The 18,176-nt window shown below is 41.4% G+C and overlaps 1 protein-coding gene and 1 long non-coding RNA gene across 4 annotated transcripts in view; one reads left to right on the top strand and one right to left on the bottom strand.

Moving 5' to 3' along the window:
• The window catches only part of LOC122175340, a 47,020-nt gene that overhangs the window by 22,835 nt on the left and 6,009 nt on the right, over positions 1-18,176 (top strand). The window lies entirely within an intron of this gene.
• Positions 2,566-6,790, bottom strand: PPP1R3C (protein phosphatase 1 regulatory subunit 3C). Its single transcript, XM_042862954.1, has 2 exons — positions 6,673-6,790; positions 2,566-5,105 (listed from the first exon to the last, which is right to left on the bottom strand). Exon 2 carries the CDS (start codon positions 5,102-5,104, stop codon positions 4,160-4,162), a length of 945 nt encoding a protein of 314 aa, XP_042718888.1. The 5' UTR covers position 5,105; positions 6,673-6,790; the 3' UTR covers positions 2,566-4,159.

An 18,176-nucleotide genomic window follows, 5' to 3' on the forward strand; every position in this document is an offset into this window, starting at 1 on the left:
AAGATGCACTCACTGAAATCAGCATTGGGCCATTTGCAGCAAACACTGCATAAATAGAAGTCAGTCTACCTATCTGGCATGAACTTTATCCCTAAAGCAGACAACTCCATTCTTGGCACAGAAAACATGAAGGCTTACCATCTTGGTGACTGATCCAGAAGGGAGATGAGCAAAGGCTGGAGAGTTAGAAGTATGTAACACAAGGAGGAGGTGCACAAAAAGATGAATGTTCTTAATGGGGGTGATAACATCCTTAAATTAAGTGCCCAGTGAACTGTATCATTGATTCAATCTGCCCAGATGTTGTAGGCTTCAGAGACGGTCTGTCAAGCACCTCAGAAGTGATGTATGTTCCCAAGCCTTACCACACAGGATTTGTGAAGTCAGTTGAGCAATGAACAGACGGGTTCCAGGCAGCACAATGTTTTCACTGCTGAAATTGAGGACCACGCAGCCAGACTTTAATCAGAGCTGACTGAAAAAGGTATTTCTGCCTTAAGGAAGTTCCAAAGGTCAGACAGGCTCCTATCCAAAAGTGCGTTATAAGCTGAAATATTCATTTTTTTCATGAAATGAAGCATTACAGATTCTAGAGAAGGGATGTAGGGAGAGGCGAAAAAGCTGTTACTCATTCTCAAGAACTTACAGGCTACCGCAAAAAGACAGCAAGAGTTTCCTCTTCCTGTCTATGCAGAATACGGCTAATTGGGAGCTTAATTTTAGTTAGGCTATGGCTTCAGGAGCCTCTTTTAAAGTAAGAAGAGAAAAGAGTAATTGGAAAGATGTGAACCCTCCATCATTAAAGGGATGTAAGAGCTGATTAAGCAAATGCCAGTCAGTACAGCTGATTCTTGATATAGGAGGAGAAGGAAGAGATCTCAAGAGAAGATTGAGGGCAGCCTTACCTTATTTTGGCCTCACTGAAACCTTTTGCTCTTTATTATGTTTCATTTTAAAGCTTATAACTGTCTGAAAGGGATAAAAGCTTATGCTTTGTGTATATATATAATTACCTTAAAATGTACCATATAGCCATTAATTTACCAAATATACCATATAAATTACGGTAATTCATTTATGTATAACTAAAGAAGTTAATATTCATTAATTGCCTGTGTGAATTCTAATTATGTTCTCAGGAAATGCTGAAACACAGCAAAAGCACTGCCTGTTTACTGGGCAAATGTGATCTTGCAAGGCATTTTTGCACAGAAGTTGTCTTAAAGCTAAAACTTGTTAAAAATAAGCTGGTTTTTGGTATTTTAAGTGATTTACGTCTCAGTCAAGAGAAGAACAAGTAAGCATTTTGAGTCCTGATGGCTGGTCCCAGAACTTGGCTGGAGGACAAGAAGTGCTGCTTTTCCTCATTGCGAAAGGCTTTGGCTCTACCCAAGAAGCTTTGCTTTTGTTTTGCTTAAGTGAAGTCTCACATTGAGACAGAGGAGCCTTCAAGCCACTTATTATAAATCTCTGTTCAGTTCACTTTTCTTCCTAGAGCAGGGTGGTGCAGTATGTGTCATGGCCCCAGAGCTCTAGCACAGAAAGACACTGAGTTATTTACAAGGTACAATTTTGCCTTAGTACAGTTTGAGGTTGGTAGGTGGACCAACCAGGCTTTGTAAAGTGGAAACCCCATGTTCACTACCTAGTTCAGAAACTTGCTATTAAAGCTATGTTGTGTCTTGTCTTTTTGGAATTTCTTTTTCATAATTAAGACTACCTCTCTTGCTGACTTTGCATGCAACAGATTGAACTAGATTGCATCTTGTCACTGAATTTTCTTAATAAGTTGGGAAATCCCATGTATCTGGTGTACAACCAGTGCTGGCTAGGCTGTTCCTGCTCTGTGCTGGTCTAAGTTGGCATCTAGCGGAAGCAGGAATGCATCAGACCCTTCTGTTCTCTGCAGACTTGGACACTGCATAGTTATTTAGTGTTTTCTCCACCCTAAATACTTGAAAGGGTGGGTCCACAGAACAGTGTCAACGGTGAAAGACTGGCTCAAAGGGAGAAATTTTTCTTTGGTGTTTGGTACTACTGATGGCAGTTGAGCTGGCTCCTAAGCATAAGGAGAAACAAAACCTCCCCCTCCCCTGAATAGCAGCAATAGCTGCAAAGACAGCATAACAAGCTAAGTACCAGGTGAAAGTGAGCCAGAAGACATTAAGGACTATTGTCTAGGTGCACCCAGGCATGCATCACATATGCTACAGTTCAGCAGGAAACTCAGGCCACTGGACTGGGACGGAAGTACCCCTGTAACAGGAGAAGCACTAGAGAAATGTGTCAAAACCAAAACATGAGTAAGACAGACAGTTTTTTTGTTTGTTTGTTTTAAATGACAATAATGTAAGGCTAACACTCTTGATAACCTCATATTCAGTGAAGAGTTTGGATTTCATCTTCAGGATGACATCAGATGTTGTGCTGAGATACCATACTATAGTCAACTTTACCAATAGCTGGTGGCACAGAGCAAACCTGCTATGCCTCATGCTCCTGTTGGAACTGTAGTTGTTTAAAGGAATGGAATTAGCACATTGAGTTGACTCAATAAGAACCAGATGTATCAAAACACAATTTATTCTTAAAATAGCTAGTAGACACTTAACAGCATGGGTTACATTAAAAAAAAAAAAAAAAGTGCAATCAGTGGAAGAGACTTACTTCATCTTAGCATTTATCTTCTCATTACACTGCAAGTAGCTTCAGACTGGGGCTATTTCACAAGTCACGTGTATTTTGATGTTAACAACACTTCTTTACAGTTAAAAGGTGTGCCAGTATTTACAACTGCTGAGTATATGCTGGACAATTTCCCACACAAATCTTGCATGAAATACAGACCATGTTTACAGTTTGACGGCTCAGGAAGCTAAATTACAAGCATGTGATATAAAATATACGCTTGTTTAAAAAGAAAAAAACTTCTAAAATGAGGTACAATAAAACTGAGCAGTTTTCTATTTATGTGCAAGCCTATATTCATTCTAGAAAAACTAGCAGCAATTCTGCTCTTTAAAAGAAATTAGCTTTCACCAACTGCAGCTAATTCACTGTCTTCAATATGAAGGACCTTTCCTATATTACACACTTTTTAAAAGGTATCTCTGACTCTGCAATAGGGAGCAGGATACTCAACCATTAGGTGCTGTAAGACTAGATCAGGAAATGAGTGAAATCACCTAATGCTGCCACAGGCTAAGACATTTACAAATCATTCAGTCTAAGTCTATACACTAACCTTGGCTTCAGCCTTTACTTTTGGCATGTATAGTGACTGTTTTTTTAAAGGCACATTTTTCTTTTAACATTAGAAGGTAACCATCAGCCTGTCAAGCGAGTAGAATGATGAAGGTAGAAATCAAGGTTCGATTTGATCTTAAATGCAAGATATCCATTATTCCCAAGGCCAGTGAGGTCAGAGATGTCTTCCCAAAGACACTTCCACCACTCACTTTGCATCATTTTCTGTGTTTTCCTTTTTAATTTCATAAATTTTTCCTTTATTTAGAAAGCCAGCTTTGAAGACATCAACACATTGTCCATCTCCAAGTTAGGCAGCACATCTTACCTCTTCTCCTTCTCCCACTTTTCCATTATCCGCTCCAAGTTTCCTAATCTTTATTGAAGCCACAAATCCTAGCCATGCAGTCCTACCTGCCACTGCTACAAGCATGTAGGTCATTGCAAGCCTCAGTCCTGAGAGCACTGCCTCAGCTTTGCTGCGCTAACAGGCACAAAATGGACTGTGATGTTCTGCTTCTGTGACACCTCTGTGCACATGCATTCACACACATACAGCTGCTACAGCTTGCTAAGATACTGTCACCTTCCATAGCTCCTAACAGAGTCTCCTGCCTAATGACTCAGGAGAGATAACAGCAGAAAGCAAGTCGCATATACTTAAGATACAGGCATGCTATTTCTAGTCGGTGGTATATGCATGGGTTTTATCTTGTTTGCCTTTCTTTCCAAGGTTGAGTTTTGGCTAAGAACTTCAATAACATAATATGGCTTAACGAGTCCCAACAGACTGCTGAATTTGGAGTTGCAAAGGCAGCCACAGCTGCCGGTGGTTTTGTTATATAGTTATGTGAACCAGAAAGCTAACACTGATTTGTTGCCAAGTGTAAGAACACTTCCAAGATAGTGTCTGTCACCAATATGGTGATGAATTTTCAATCCCACCTGAGCTCTGCCACTGGGGAAAGAGGCCACTGGACAGCCTTGGACTGCCGAGATGATCGGGCTCTCTCTCCTGCCCTCTCCTTGGAGTTGGAACATCAAAACAGTCTTTTGTGGCAGATGGTATCCGAACACCATCAGATTTCCACTCTGCATGGAGAATCTTATAATTCTGCCCCTCATTATTGTCCCAGAAGGTACGCTCTCCACTTTGGTAGGAAATGCAGAACTCTATTTTCTCTTGAGAAGGAATGGCAGGAGGCAAGTCAATAGTAAATGAGAAGGTATCGTTTTCAGAATCACCATAAATATTGTTCATGTATACACACGCCATGTCCGTGTAAGTCTTCCACGTATCAAAGGTGATTCGAACATGAACCTTCTTCTCAAAGCTCACATTTTTTACTTTCACAGTGCCTGACAGCACCTTCTCTTGTAGGCTGCAGTTCTCCAGACAGACCAAGTTCTTCTGCAGGCGGTTCCTGAAGTCCAGGTAGTCAGCAGAGGGACGTGGGAAATCCAGAATCAAGTTTTTCTCCTCATGAAGCTTCAGGTTAGAGGTTATGCTTTCAAGACCTATAAGATCAAACTGGAGGTCCCAGCTAGGGTGCTCCTGGACCTCTGAGAAGGTGTGTATTGCTGTCAGGGAGAGCCCCTTTGAATCTGCAAACACAACTCGCTTTTTGGCTCGGGCTGACGAGTGGTTCCAGTCACTGTTCTGTGCCTCAGAGTCACGTCTCACATGGAGACATGGTCTGAGAGGTTTGAATCTGTTCACAAAGTTATTTCTCTGGCAGCTCTCAAGGGGGCTGAGGAAGCTCTTCAGAGGTGGTGAATGGGCTAGGCAGATTCTCATGGCCACGTCCACAGGCATGATGGAGTTTGGCAAGGGTCTCGGATCTAAGATCTGAATCATTCTGAAATGAGCAGAAAGACAGCGTGTTATTGTTTGTTCCATCAGGGAAAAGCTTGTTGAGAATGCATTTTTGCTTCATCTGCTGTCTTAATTATTCATGACCTTCTCTTTGCACACCTTTAACTAATGCAGCCTAAATTAATATTGACAGTTCAAGATAGGAAACAGAGTGAATATATTGTCATTTCTTTACAATTCTGCAATTTTTCAGTACAAATTGAATCTCATTTGCTTTTTCCAAACCTCTGAAACATGGATTTTAGTAACAGCTAATTAAACACATCTTCCTGAAAGCACATAAAAGAACATTCTAGTGTGTAGTCCATATAGATCAAGTTACAGTGAAAGTGCTCATTCACTTCAATTTCTTTCAGAGACTCTGAGCTGAGTCTTCAAATTCTAACAGACTGGATCAGCTGCTGCATTTGAGCAGACAGCACTACATTAATCAAGTTACCTATCCCATAAGATCAACAGCTAGGATGCTACATACCACATCACCCTAGAACTCGGAATAATCAGAAGTGAATTTGTTAGGCAATTTGGCTTTTAGTTAAATCAGATATGAGCTATTAACCGAGATCTAGTTAAGAAAGCTGGTTTGCACTGTGAACACTGCTGAGTAAATGGGGGAAAGAATAAAGGAGCTGAAGGAGAACTTTTTCTTCATTTATGTTCTGACTACTGTATTAAAAACAGCCCTTATATCCCCCAAAGTCCATGGCTAACACCTGCTGCAAGCATTTGATAAGAACGCTACAGCTTTCTTTAAGATTTATTCCTAAACCTGTCTCTCAGATGATGAAAACCACATTTATTTTACAAAATGCTCTCAAATATGATTTGAGTTTTGGATGGTCCTACATGGAGCCAGCAGTTGGACTCTGGGGTCCTTGCAGGTCACTTCCAACTTGGGATACTCTGTGATTCTGTGATGCTAAAACCAAGGTCAGTTAGCAGGAGTATTTGCAGAAGGGGCTCCTACTGCAGTGCATCTCTTCTGGTAAGGACCCAATCCTTACTGAAAATATGGATTTCTGTTGAGTCATGGGAAACAAGAGCACTTGCTTTGTCACTTAAATAAATGGCATTCTCCTTCCCAGTGTTCTCACTGGTATTCCAGAGCACTGCCAAAAAAGCAGAATCTGCATTGACCTCTTCATTCTTCTCCTTGCTTTTTTTTTTTTTCCCCCGTCTTAAACCGTGGCAGCATTTACCATAATAGGTAGTGGAGTACCAGAATCAGATTTATCAAGTTTTGTTTGGCTTTTAGCAGAAACAGGATTGTATTCTCTCCAGTTTCCATGACCAGCTCCATAGGCTGCTGCTCCTAAGGTTATACAACATTAAAAAAATAATAATAATAAAACAAAAAAAAAAGCATAATGGAACAGCTATGCTGCTAGGAGAGGCAAAAATCTGCCAGCAAAAGATGATGGGGTTCAGCAGCATTCAGAAGGCAAGCGTTAAGCCCTTCTGCAAGCCTGATAGGAGCATAGTGCAAGCTTTGAGGTTTCATTCCCCAGAAGGATGAAAATCGATTTTATTCCCCCCTCCCCTTTACTTACTTCCTTCTGCGGGGCTCGAAGCGCACGCTAGAACTGCACCGAGGGAGAGCAGGCGCAACGTGGGGCAGCGGGGTCCCGGGCCGGCGGCGCTCACCTGCGGCAACGCACGGGCAGTGCGGTGCCGTTCCTCCCGAGCCTCCTCGCGCCGCTGCCTTTATGCGCCGGGCTTGGCCCGGCCCCGGGGCGCGGCGCGGCGAGGCTGTGCGTGCCGAGGCGGGGGGGGTGGGGGGGGAAGCCGCAGTCGCTCCACGTAGCCGGGGCTGCGGGGCGGGCGGCGCCGCGTGCCGCCCCCTGGGGCTTCGGCGGTTGTTATTGTTTGCGCGGTGTGATGGTAGCCGCGAGGTATTGGCGTGCCGTTGCTTCCTGGTACATCGAGGGCTCTTCTCTCCCCACTCCCATCCCACAAAGTCGTTTCCAAAACAGCTGTGCTGGAAGTAACTTCGGTATTTTTGCCTCTAAGAGCCCGAGCCCTGCTGTGTTGGCTCTGTACGGTCGAGGGCACTGGCTGCGTTGGAGGATGCGTGTCTCACAGCAGTGTTTGGAATGGGGAGCTCTGTGACCCACTCAGACTACCTGCACCCCTTGCATCCCTTGGAAAGGAGAGGGGGTGACATAGCCTCAGCACGGCTCGGGGCGGCTGGAGCTTCATATGGCACTCACTGGTAGCAGGCCTTTCCCAGAACTAGGAAAGCAAATAGGTTTGCTGTATGGGACTTCCAAGTGAATATTGCTTAACGTGTCAATGTGGAGCTTCTTCCTGTTGCTGCTTTAGCAGGACACTAGCTAGCAGAACAAGAGTAACACCAGATTGAAACTGCAAACTGTCAGATTTGATGAAAAGGAGCTGGAAACCTATGTTGTCAGGGTCTGAAGTCTGTCATCCTGGGCTACACCTGTCTTTGTCTAAAGTGACAAAACCAGAGGTTTCATTTGCATGGTGCTATTGGCTGTTCACCTCCTGCACACAGCAGTGTGAGGGTGCTGGAGGTCCTGCTGTACTTCCCATGTTGTAGATGTTAGCTATTTCAAGAGCAAAGGAACAGAAAGCAGTAGCACGTGGCCTCTGCAGCATGACCACAGCCACACCATCACTGCCTGTCCCCACGGCTGTGTGAGCCTGCTGTGGCTGCGTGGTTTCACTGTCACCTTCCTGCCCGCTCTCCCCCAGGGGCAGACCTGCACTCATGCTGTACAATGAGATAATGAGTCTGTGAGCTATTTTGAGCTTTAATCAGTAGATGTGTCTGTGCACAATGAATAGCAGGAAGCACCGTGCTCTACATGAAGCGAAGGGGGCTTACAGTAAAGAAGAATAGAAAATAACAAGATTTTTCTGGTTCATCCAAATTATTTTTCTTTACATGGTTTGTGAATGAAAGGCTCTACTGCTGTGTGTGAGGTTGTTAGGAGACAGCACATCAGCACAGGCCGAGGCATGGCAGGTGACAGTGATGCCTTCATTTTGGATTCAGGCTGCATGGAAGCAGAGAAACTAACAGCCTTGAAAGTGCTGGAGGGAGAAGTCTCTTCTAGTGACTGAAGCATGGCACGCAGACCTGTACACTGCCTCTGTGTGTACAATGAGGGCATTCATAGGACAGAAAGGCTTCAGTTCCTTAGCAGGACTCTTGGTGACTGAAGTTCCTGCCCTTTGTGCCAGTATGTGACACTAGATGTCACCCAGATGGAGTCTGAGGCACTACCTGGCAGTGCAAGCAAGGACTGGGAAGGTTCTGGCCTGTTCCCTGGTGCCATCTATTCAGGATGACCTTCCCTGATCCTCTGCTCCCCATGTCACATCCCTCCTCTCCATTTCCTTATCTCCTGATGACTGCTGGCTTCCTCTCAATGGCAGGTGATATTTCCTCATTGTTTGCTTAGGGAATGTGCCAGAAAACTGCTCTTCAAGCCTTACTGGTTGCAGAGTGTCTAGGTTTCTTTTTTTTGTCTTTTGTGCTACAAATGCTTCTGCCAGGGGTTGAAATTGAGGCCCACGACCCCCAAGGGCATAAATGGCTGGTACTTACTAAATGTTCTGTATTTACACATTTTAAAGCATGAGTGAGCAACTCAAGAGAGGTGTAGTGAGCCTGTGCTACTGAAGTTGTTGTCCCATAGAACCACCAGGCCATGTGGGACCACATCCACCTGCACAGCCCACAGGTGGGCTGTGCTTTCCATGTGCACGCCACAGATAGGACCTGGGCAGCTGTTTTATTCCAGACTGATTCATGCTTGAAGCCTGCACACAAGTGGTTGCACCAAGTACCCTTTTCTGCACATGTTTCTACTGCTTGCTGTATTTTTTTGCCACTATAAAGTGTTTTGTTCCTGTTGGGTTTAAATAATCATTTTTTCCTGGCTTAGAAAACTTCATCAAAGATTATTTAAAGTGATATGCTTAGAAAAGAAAAGAAAACAAAACAAACAGCCAACCCAATAGTAGTGAGATGCAGAGCTTTTCATGGACATGCTGTTGCCCAAGTTAGTAAATATGGACTGCACACAGCAGCTCAGTGGCTACTCGGTGACCCGAAGCCCCGTTCATGGCCACAGTGTGCTGCTCCAGTTTCTGGCTGCGAGAGGGCTGTGCAGAGCCAGAACTGTTCTTTCCTCACCTGGAGAGATGTCCCTGCACTGAGGCACACTGCTGGGGTTACCTGAGGTAGTAGAACAGTTTGCACTTCAGTGATGGTCTTCTATCTGCACTTTTTATAGCGGACTCAGGTTTCTGGTTATTTTGGTTCAGCAGCTCTCCTGTCATCGGAAGCTTAAAAATGTAGGTTTGTCTGCCCATCTCCCCTTTCAAACAGGGCTGCTAAAATAGGAGCATCTCCAGAGGAAAAAAATCATTGTCTCACTTCTGTTTGACAGTGCTTTGTGTCATAGCCACTTTCCTGACACTTGTAGGAGCACACAGAAGAAAAGCACTGCTGGGAGAGGGAAGGGGGTCACATAACAGGCGGCTGTACCTCACTGACTCTATAGCAAGTAAAACAAAACTGACCTCTCTTGTACTACTTCTGGCCCTTTTTCTGAAAATGCTGCATTTTAAGTGTAAAAGCCTAATTGCAATAAATGAACTGCTGTAAATTGTCATTGTAGTTTCAGAAAATGGTAAATGTATGCTTTTTCAAAATAGTTTGCAGTCAAAATTATTCCCGCTATTCCTAGACTAGGTAGCACGTGGGCTGGCTCCCCAGTGGGCCCATGGAGGTTGCTGTGTGGCAGGCAGGCAGGTTCGAGGTGTTCTGCTCAAAGATCAACAGCATTAGCTCTCCTGTGAGTGCTTGTTTATGCAAACAGCACTGCAGGTCTGCTGTTTGTTCTTCACCTGCCTAAACCAGCCAGCTCCTTTTTCAGTGAGTGGCTTTTAGAGTAGGTAAAAAGTGATTCGGTTTCTGTCAACTATCCAACAAGCCTGGTCATTTGTTTGTTGGCTCTGTTCATTTCATGTCAGAGGAGAATGGAAAAGCTGCTTCTCTCAAACCATTTTTCAAAACCAAGTAATTAAGCAAGTTTCAGTGGTTTACTATTTGGTTTTACTACTTTAGGTTGCTATATTGTTATCCTCCTGCAGAGCTTCAGGAGGGAAGGAAGGAGATATATTGCAGTTGTGAGTATGGAAGAAGTTGGATGGGCTTTAGTGTGTAATTGAAGCCTCTGTAAGCAAAGATAAGAAAGCATTTCCTGAGAGCATAGTTTGATCATAACTGCATTTGTAGAATAAACCCCAGAGAGGAAAAATTATACATCTCCATTTACTTGCATAACAACATATCCCTTGAAAAATTGCTGCTGTTTGCAGGGTCAGAGGGTAATGCTAGCTCAGTGCAATAATACTATACAATTTAACAGGGACGTTCTTGATTTGATTTTAGGCTTGAGGCTAAAATCAATTGCTAATCCAAGGCACAATACTGTGGTTGCTAGAAAACAGAAAATATCCATCGGATTTTAGTTGGCACATACGTGGTTCCCGCAGCATTACTCAACACACATTAATGAAGAAGGGCTTTAATAAAGGAGTATCTGTGGTAGCATAGTCATGGCCCATCAGCTTGGGGGACACTGCAGTCACACAAAGCTTCCACTGGCCATTTATTAAATTGAGCTCTTATGTTCAATATCTACTCTCTGCTATCAAGAATAATCTTTGTAAATGGCTATTATATATGAAGTTGGGCAGCTGGTTTCTACAACCATGTTTGTGATGCAAATAATTACTCAGGTATGCATCAAGGCTAGGGAAGTCCAAACTGAGTTGAGCTTGTGGACCTTTTGAAACATGAAATCAGTGATTTATCAGATGAAATACAGTTAAAAGCTTGGTTTAGCCTTAGCAGAATCTTATTTTCTTTACTTACTTCTGAAAGCCTTTCATTGAACTTTGAGAATGTTTTATGGTTACAAATGTGGACCAAGAAAACTATTCCTGGGAAACTCCACTGTTGTTTTAGGGATTTCTTTAGTGCTGGCACTGTCTGCAAAAGGAATAATTAAGGTTTTATCTTTTTGCAGTCTTTATTACCCCGTATCTCATGGCATGAATCACAGAAAGTCTAGAAAAAGTACTGCACTGACCACAAATGAATCACTCTACAGAAGTGCATTGTTATCTGAAACAACTGTCATAGAAAGGCAAGGGAATATCATAAACTAATTAAAAGTTTGTTTAATGTGATTATGTTAAATTCAGGATATTTCCAGCAAGATTTCCTTACATAGTATTTATAAATGTGTTGTCTTTTGAAAGTGTAATTGCCTTGTTTTCATGTTGTAAGGTGTATCTGAAAGGAAACTTTCATATATTGTATAGGTAGGTACAAATTAAAATACATATATGTCTGGCTTACAAGTTTTTGAGAACATAAAGATGGTCCTAGATGTCTGAAAGAAATACAGTATTCCTTTATTAGTATTTCAGTATTTTTTGAAACAAAATTTCTTTTAATTTGTAACCACACATCCAAAAAGATTCTGTGATTCTGTTGTCAAAATTTCATACATATAAATCACATTGCTGTGTATAGGTAGTCAGAATTTATTCTTTTTTCAGTGAGCCAGGTGGAGAAAATAACTGTGCTGAATATCAATCTTTTGCCCAGCAAGTAAAGTTGTGCTTTGTGCAATTTGGTTTCTGTGTGACTCTGTGTGACCAAGCAAACACTGATTGAATAGACACTTTTTGGCAGTTACATGGGAAGACTTTTGTTCTTCAAAGTCTTTCAAGCAAATAGGTGGCCTCTTTATCCAGATGTGAAAAATCCCTTACAACCTTGCACGAGACACATGATTTTTCGGTATAATTTCCATTCTTGTAAGACTTATGTTAAACAATTTCATGAAAACCCTCATCCTGAGTAAGCATTGCTGTATTTAATAGCAGTCCAGCTGACATCTGCAATATGTTCATGTAGTGTTTGGAAGTCTTTGAATAATGCTCCTTTTCTTATTCTGCCACTGAAATTATCTCTTTCTATATTGTAGGTTCTCTTATAAGGTCCTTTTTGTCTTGTGTATCACAAGGGAAGAGCAGTGCATGAAAATTAATACAGTGAAATTCTGTGTTGAGTTTTTCTTGGATTTGCTCTGTTGGGGGAAAAATCTCCCCTATGGCACAGGACTGAGGGATGAATGAACCTTTTTTCTTTAAGGTTTAGTCTGACTTCTAATCACTTCAGCCTTAAAATAGGAGTGTCCTAGGATCTGACCTAGTTATTTCAGCATTCTTTTTGGATGCATGATATAAACACACTTATACAAATATTTGTTCAGTTTCACAGGGATCAAACTTCATGCAGAGATTAGTTTCATCTTTAGATTTACTGGAAAGAATGAAACCTCTCAAATCCAAAGACTGTAACAGCATCAGTCTTGTTTCATCCCACAACGGGTTGGGACTCTGGGCCCCTGAACGTAGAAAGATCTACAGCTTAAATAACATATTTGCAATAAATTAGTTGCCTTGGGTTATTCTTGGATACTGCTTCCCAGAACACAGTGAGTTTGCTGTCAAAATGTGCTTGCTCCACATATGCAATAATGCTTACAGTATATTTTGCAATCTTTAAAATGTATTTAATCAGTGAGAAAAATCTTGCATATTTCCCTGGAGAACTACAGTCATAGAATGACTGGGACAGGCAGGGATTTCTGGAGGTCATCTGTTCCAGTCTTGTCTTCAAAACAAGGCTAGCTTCAAAGTTAGATCTGGCTGCTTAAGTTGCTTGTCCAGCTGAGCTCAGGTTGCTTGTCCAACAGCTTCTCTATAGACAACTTCTGCCAGTGCTTAACCACTCTTGTAATATTTTTCCATTTATAACTGGAATGTCTTTGCTGCAACATCTGACTTGCCTTTTTTCATCTTCTGCTACACACTCCTGGGGAACAGTCAGGCTCCATTTTCTCCGTTGTCCCTCTTTCAGTAGGTGAAAGCTATGCTCGGATCCATCATTACTCAGCCTTTTCCTCTGCAAAACAAGGAAACTGTTCCCACAGCAGTTTCCTACAGCAGGGCAGTCCTGCTGTCTGTAGCATGTTCCAGTCCCCTAACCCTCTCGGTGACCCTCCACTGGTTTCACCCCTCCTTGTTAATTCACGAGGCTTTTTTACTGAGGGAACCAAAATTGGACTCAGTACTGCAGAAGCAACTTCAGAAATACCCAGTGAAGGGGGGTAATCACTTCACTTAGCATTCATTTCAGGATTTTAAGTAAAATTAATGGTGTTCTCTCAGCAGAACAAAGGCAAAGCTTTGTTTGCTGTGGCAGACTCTAAATTTGAAATTTGGTACTTTAATATTTGTGTAATTTCTTCAGGGCCCTTTGGTTTGTTACACTTAGTAGCTTAGAAGCTACTAAGATTTTCAGTACTACTTTACCTCACCTCACTTAAAAATTCTGGCTGACAACATTTCAGTTTTTCTCTCTGAAGCTCTTTCTGAGCCTTGCTGCTCATACGCCAACAAATGTTTGCTTGAGATCACTTAAGGTTGCTCGAATGCTAGTCTAACACACACACATCCCTTCTGGAAAGTTCTTTTAGCAATTCTTTGTTAATGAGTTTTTTAAAAACTTCTTCTTTCTCTTTAGCAGGGAGTTCTACCAAGGATCCTTTCTTAGACAATGAGAGAGGATACAGAATAAAACACAGTATGGGTGGTATAGCACTTATGTTATTCTCCTGGACTATAGAAAACCCATTCTTAAATCTCTTAGCAGTTGCACATGTTCTTGTATAGGTGTGTTTCACTGTAGTAGACAAGAAGAGGTTATCCCTGAATGAACAATTGCCCAGCCACACTGACCTGTTACAGGTGAGGAAGTTGTGATTATGTTCTTTAGGAACAAAGATGGGAAGAAAAATATTGAACAGTAAAGCTTAATAAGTCTGTTTCCATCCAATGCTAACTTTTAAAAACTCTCTGTTCCCAAGGGAAAGGGAACATCATGCCATTTGTAGTTTTTTTCTCATGGTAAGTATGAGAGAAAATAAATTCTATCTCTGTATAAGAGTGGTAGAGTAGAAATGCTGTATTCATTTTATTACCATCATTATACACTGCATGTTTGATTTCTCCAGATAATAGCCCTACTTCATGCTGTTTGCATTTGAACATGAAGAAGGTATTTAAGGAGAAACTTCTAAGCTAGTCATAGCATGCAATGTTGAGAGCAGGATAGGGTGTTGGTCAATGGAATGTCACTGTCTTAAGAAAGACACCTTATCATCTGGGGTGTTACCTCCAAAATCAGGTTGTGAACACCCTGCAGGTATACTAGAAAATGAAATAGCATGCCTGTCCCTTTTTATGCAACATATTGTAGGTATAGATAGAGAATGGAAGGTGATGATTCATTATCTGTTCATCCAGAAAAGTAGATGCTGATTCATATGCTACATCCTAAAATTTCTCAATTCTGAACATATTCTTGACTACTGGAAAATCTCTTCAGAAAAAATAATGCTATGTACAGGAGTGTGCCTGTGCCTTCTGTTATTAATCTTGTTCTAAATCAAAAGGTCCAGATCAGCCTAAGACTCATTGATGTATAGAGTTTTTTCTAGTCTGCCTGGTTCTGGTCTCCTCTGTCAAATGTTTTACAGGTAATACAAAATTTACAGGTAATAAAAAAATTAGTTTTACTTTTTGTTTTTCTAAATGGCATGTAGAACTTTAAAAATACATAATATGTTACATCTTTGTCAACCGTATTCCAGACTCTTGTATGTGCCTTGTTTGTTGCTGTTATTAGTACAGTCATACACAAAAATGAAGGCAAATTAGTCCCTCTTGAAGGTAAAAGTCATTCTGTCCAAAGCAGGGAACTTTCTGAACTCAGATGTTTTTACATTTGTTCTGAAACCTGGAACTAGAGGAAGACTTACTAGCAAGAAGAAGGAAAGGAGAGTCACAGATATGCTACTGCATAAATGCCAGAGTGCTATAAAATTCTTTGAGCCACTGCTGTGTTGTACAATGTTTTAACTGTTGAGTCAGCATACTTTCAGCATGGTAAGAGTACCGAAACACATTGTGACTGCATTGCTGATACACAGCATCATACCTAAACCAGTTTTCTTCCTTTTAAAGTCATGAGCAGATTAGTTCAGTTATGCTCCAAGACTTCATTCTTGCAGGTAATTGACTATTCATCCACCTTAAGTTTGTCTGTGGTAGGCTGGCTCAGATGGCAAGTTGACTGATGCCAAAAGCATATGTAAGGATTTAGAGTGGGTAAGAGAGATATGGGCATATATTCTGAGAAATGCTCAGTGTGCTTTGTTTTTAATCTGAAAAATGGGGCATTTTTGAATAAGTATGTCTAGAATTATCTATCAATAATCTAAGGCTATTTAATTTGTAATTTAAATGTAATATGTGCCAAGAAAGATGTATGCAAAAACCTTTTTATTTAGATATGCTATCAAAATATGAAGAAAAATTTTATGTCTTCAAAAATTGTGGTTTCACTACAGCACAATGTTTTGCAGGCACACTTGGATTATACCCAACCATCACTACTCTAGCAGAAATTCCTGGTTGGTTTTCATTAAAAAATGGAAGTCATTCTCCTTGAGCAGTGCTAATCTCAAGGATCTTAATTCAGAGGTGATGCTAGCTACTCCCCTTTGTTCACACCAATCCCTTCAGCTTGTGCCTAAAGTAGCGTAATAGTCATGTTACAAGAGGGTGAGAGCTAAAATGGTCGTGACATTTTAAGAGGCACATTTTCATGCTGTTCCATTCGTCCTCCTTCTGCTCTTTTTTTTTTGTCCCCAGTTAGAGGAGCTATGCCAGTCATATGTCTAGCTGCTGTGCGTGCCAGTACAATACCCCTCAATGGGAAAACTTACAAACAGACACCCTGCCATCCTTAGCGTGTGTTCAAGGGGAGAAGGGATCAAATCCATCCGTACTTCTCACCTGTTGTTGACTGGTCGGTGAGTCTTCCTACTTCGTTCTAGGTCATGTCAAAGAGTTTTGCTGAAAACGCAGGAGTTCAGATTAACTTCTTTGCCATGAAAACAAACAACTAAAAGTAGTCATGTTCTCAGCTGCAGCTGAGCAGCAGCTAAAAAGTTATCAGCCTGTCAGCACCAAAGCAGTGCCAAACTGCAACTGTGCAATTAGACTCAGCATATGCTAACATGTCAGATGCAAAAACAAAGTTTGCATGTCAGTGGGTCTGCTGAGAATGAGCTCCAATTCAGGAGCTCAAATGCACAGTTGTGAACATATCTTTAAAAAGAAAGGACCTTGATCAAACTTAGGAGCAATTTAAAAACAAGAAGACATTATCTTCATACTGACAAATGTGTGAAGTGATAAAAGATAGCAAAACATATAAAAAAAAGAAAAGAACATACAAATAATGCCAAGTGTAAGTCCCTGCAGGTCACTTTGGTCGTTCTGAATTCAGCCTAGAGTGTCAGTACTCATTTCAGGTTGGTCTGAATTGTGGATTTGCAGACAAAGCACAGCCTGCCCAACCTAAGCTGCAAACATAAAAGGCAGCTCCCCCATCTCTGTGTAATTTTTCCATTTAATCACTCGGCAGTTTAAAGTCTTCCAGTAGCTTATGGAAAAATAGCCAGTGAGAAAGCAGCTTAAATATCTCTGAACTGAAAAGCAAGATGTGAAAAAGAACGCCAGATAAGGTAACAGAAAATTATGAAAGGTCTTTCCTTTCTGTGTGATCAAACCCAGGAAGATGTATTATTGTTTGTCTTTTTACAAACATGCTTTCTCCTGTAAGAGAAGCAACACAGATTTTGTTATCTAGTGCAAAGTGCAGATAATTGTTACATGCCTGTGAAATATTTCCCCATCCTGACAATACTTTTTTTTTTTTAATTATTCATTGCTTTTGTTGTTGTTGGAGGGTTAACATTTATACTAATACTTTAGTATTTATTAATTTTATGTGTTCCAGTGTTGGGCATAAGATACAAAATAGTTGGCACAGGGCATTAAAAGATCATTTCTCAACACTATATTTCAGGTATATGTTATCAAAACAAGTACAGTTTTGGCCTGAAACTTCAAGGTCTTTCACAGCTTGTGGACACAGACTGCACATTGTGTCTGTGCTACTTGCTCTTCACTCAGCTTTCAACAGTGAATAGAAGGCAGTATTTCCAAATGGCACAGACCACTCCAAGAGGTATTGGACTGACTGGCATCAGTAATAAAAAAAAGGAGTTGAATTTTCCAGTATTCACAGTAACCATGTATCTTAGGTGCTTTACACAACTCTCAGTATAGGCACAGAGGTGCTATTTAAAGCTTTTACACATTGTGAGTTTGGAAGCTCTGTCTAGGGTGTATGAAGTCACCTAAGCCTTTGCATTTCTGCTGGGATCAGCTGGAGCAGAAGCACGAGTTTAAAAGAGGACACTGGCACTTAGCCTAAGAGAAAATAACTGGCAATAAATCCTTCCTCTAAAGTACTTGGATAATTTGTAGGTTAGAGATTAAAAAAAATCAGTAACTGAGGAGTTTCAAAATGCAAAAACAATCTTGTGTGGTTTTGGTTATATTTTAAAGAAGAAATATATTTCTGAAGTAGTTCAGTAACTGAAGGATGTATCTGTCTATTTAGGCTCCTCTGTCCCCAAGTTTGAGCTTCAGTAGTGAGCACCTGGTGGGAAGGCAGGGCCAACCCTGAGGAGCTCAGGTGCATGCAGTGTACCTGAGTGACTGGAAGGAGTGGAGCCAGGATCCACCCCTTGCCATACCTCACTTAAGGGCTGGCAATGGAGGTGACAGCATTTCATGCTGGAGTTCCCTGCTTGCCTAAGGCCTTCCAAAGATGAGCAGCTTTTATTTATCCCTTAATTTCTGTATCTGCTGTATTTGGGCTTGTTCTCATTTCCTGTAGCCAAAGACTTCACCACCCTGCTATTAGCGTGGTGCTTTCCATCCCATTATATCCCATTACACATATACAAATCTCTACCTTGAATAACACGATGAGCTTGGCCTGTGTGGGAGCATG

This window comes from Lagopus leucura, unplaced genomic scaffold (assembly GCF_019238085.1).
Source record: "Lagopus leucura isolate 7727_CA_CO unplaced genomic scaffold, USGS_WTPT01 Super-Scaffold_739, whole genome shotgun sequence".
NCBI classification, from domain to species: Eukaryota; Metazoa; Chordata; class Aves; order Galliformes; family Phasianidae; genus Lagopus; species Lagopus leucura.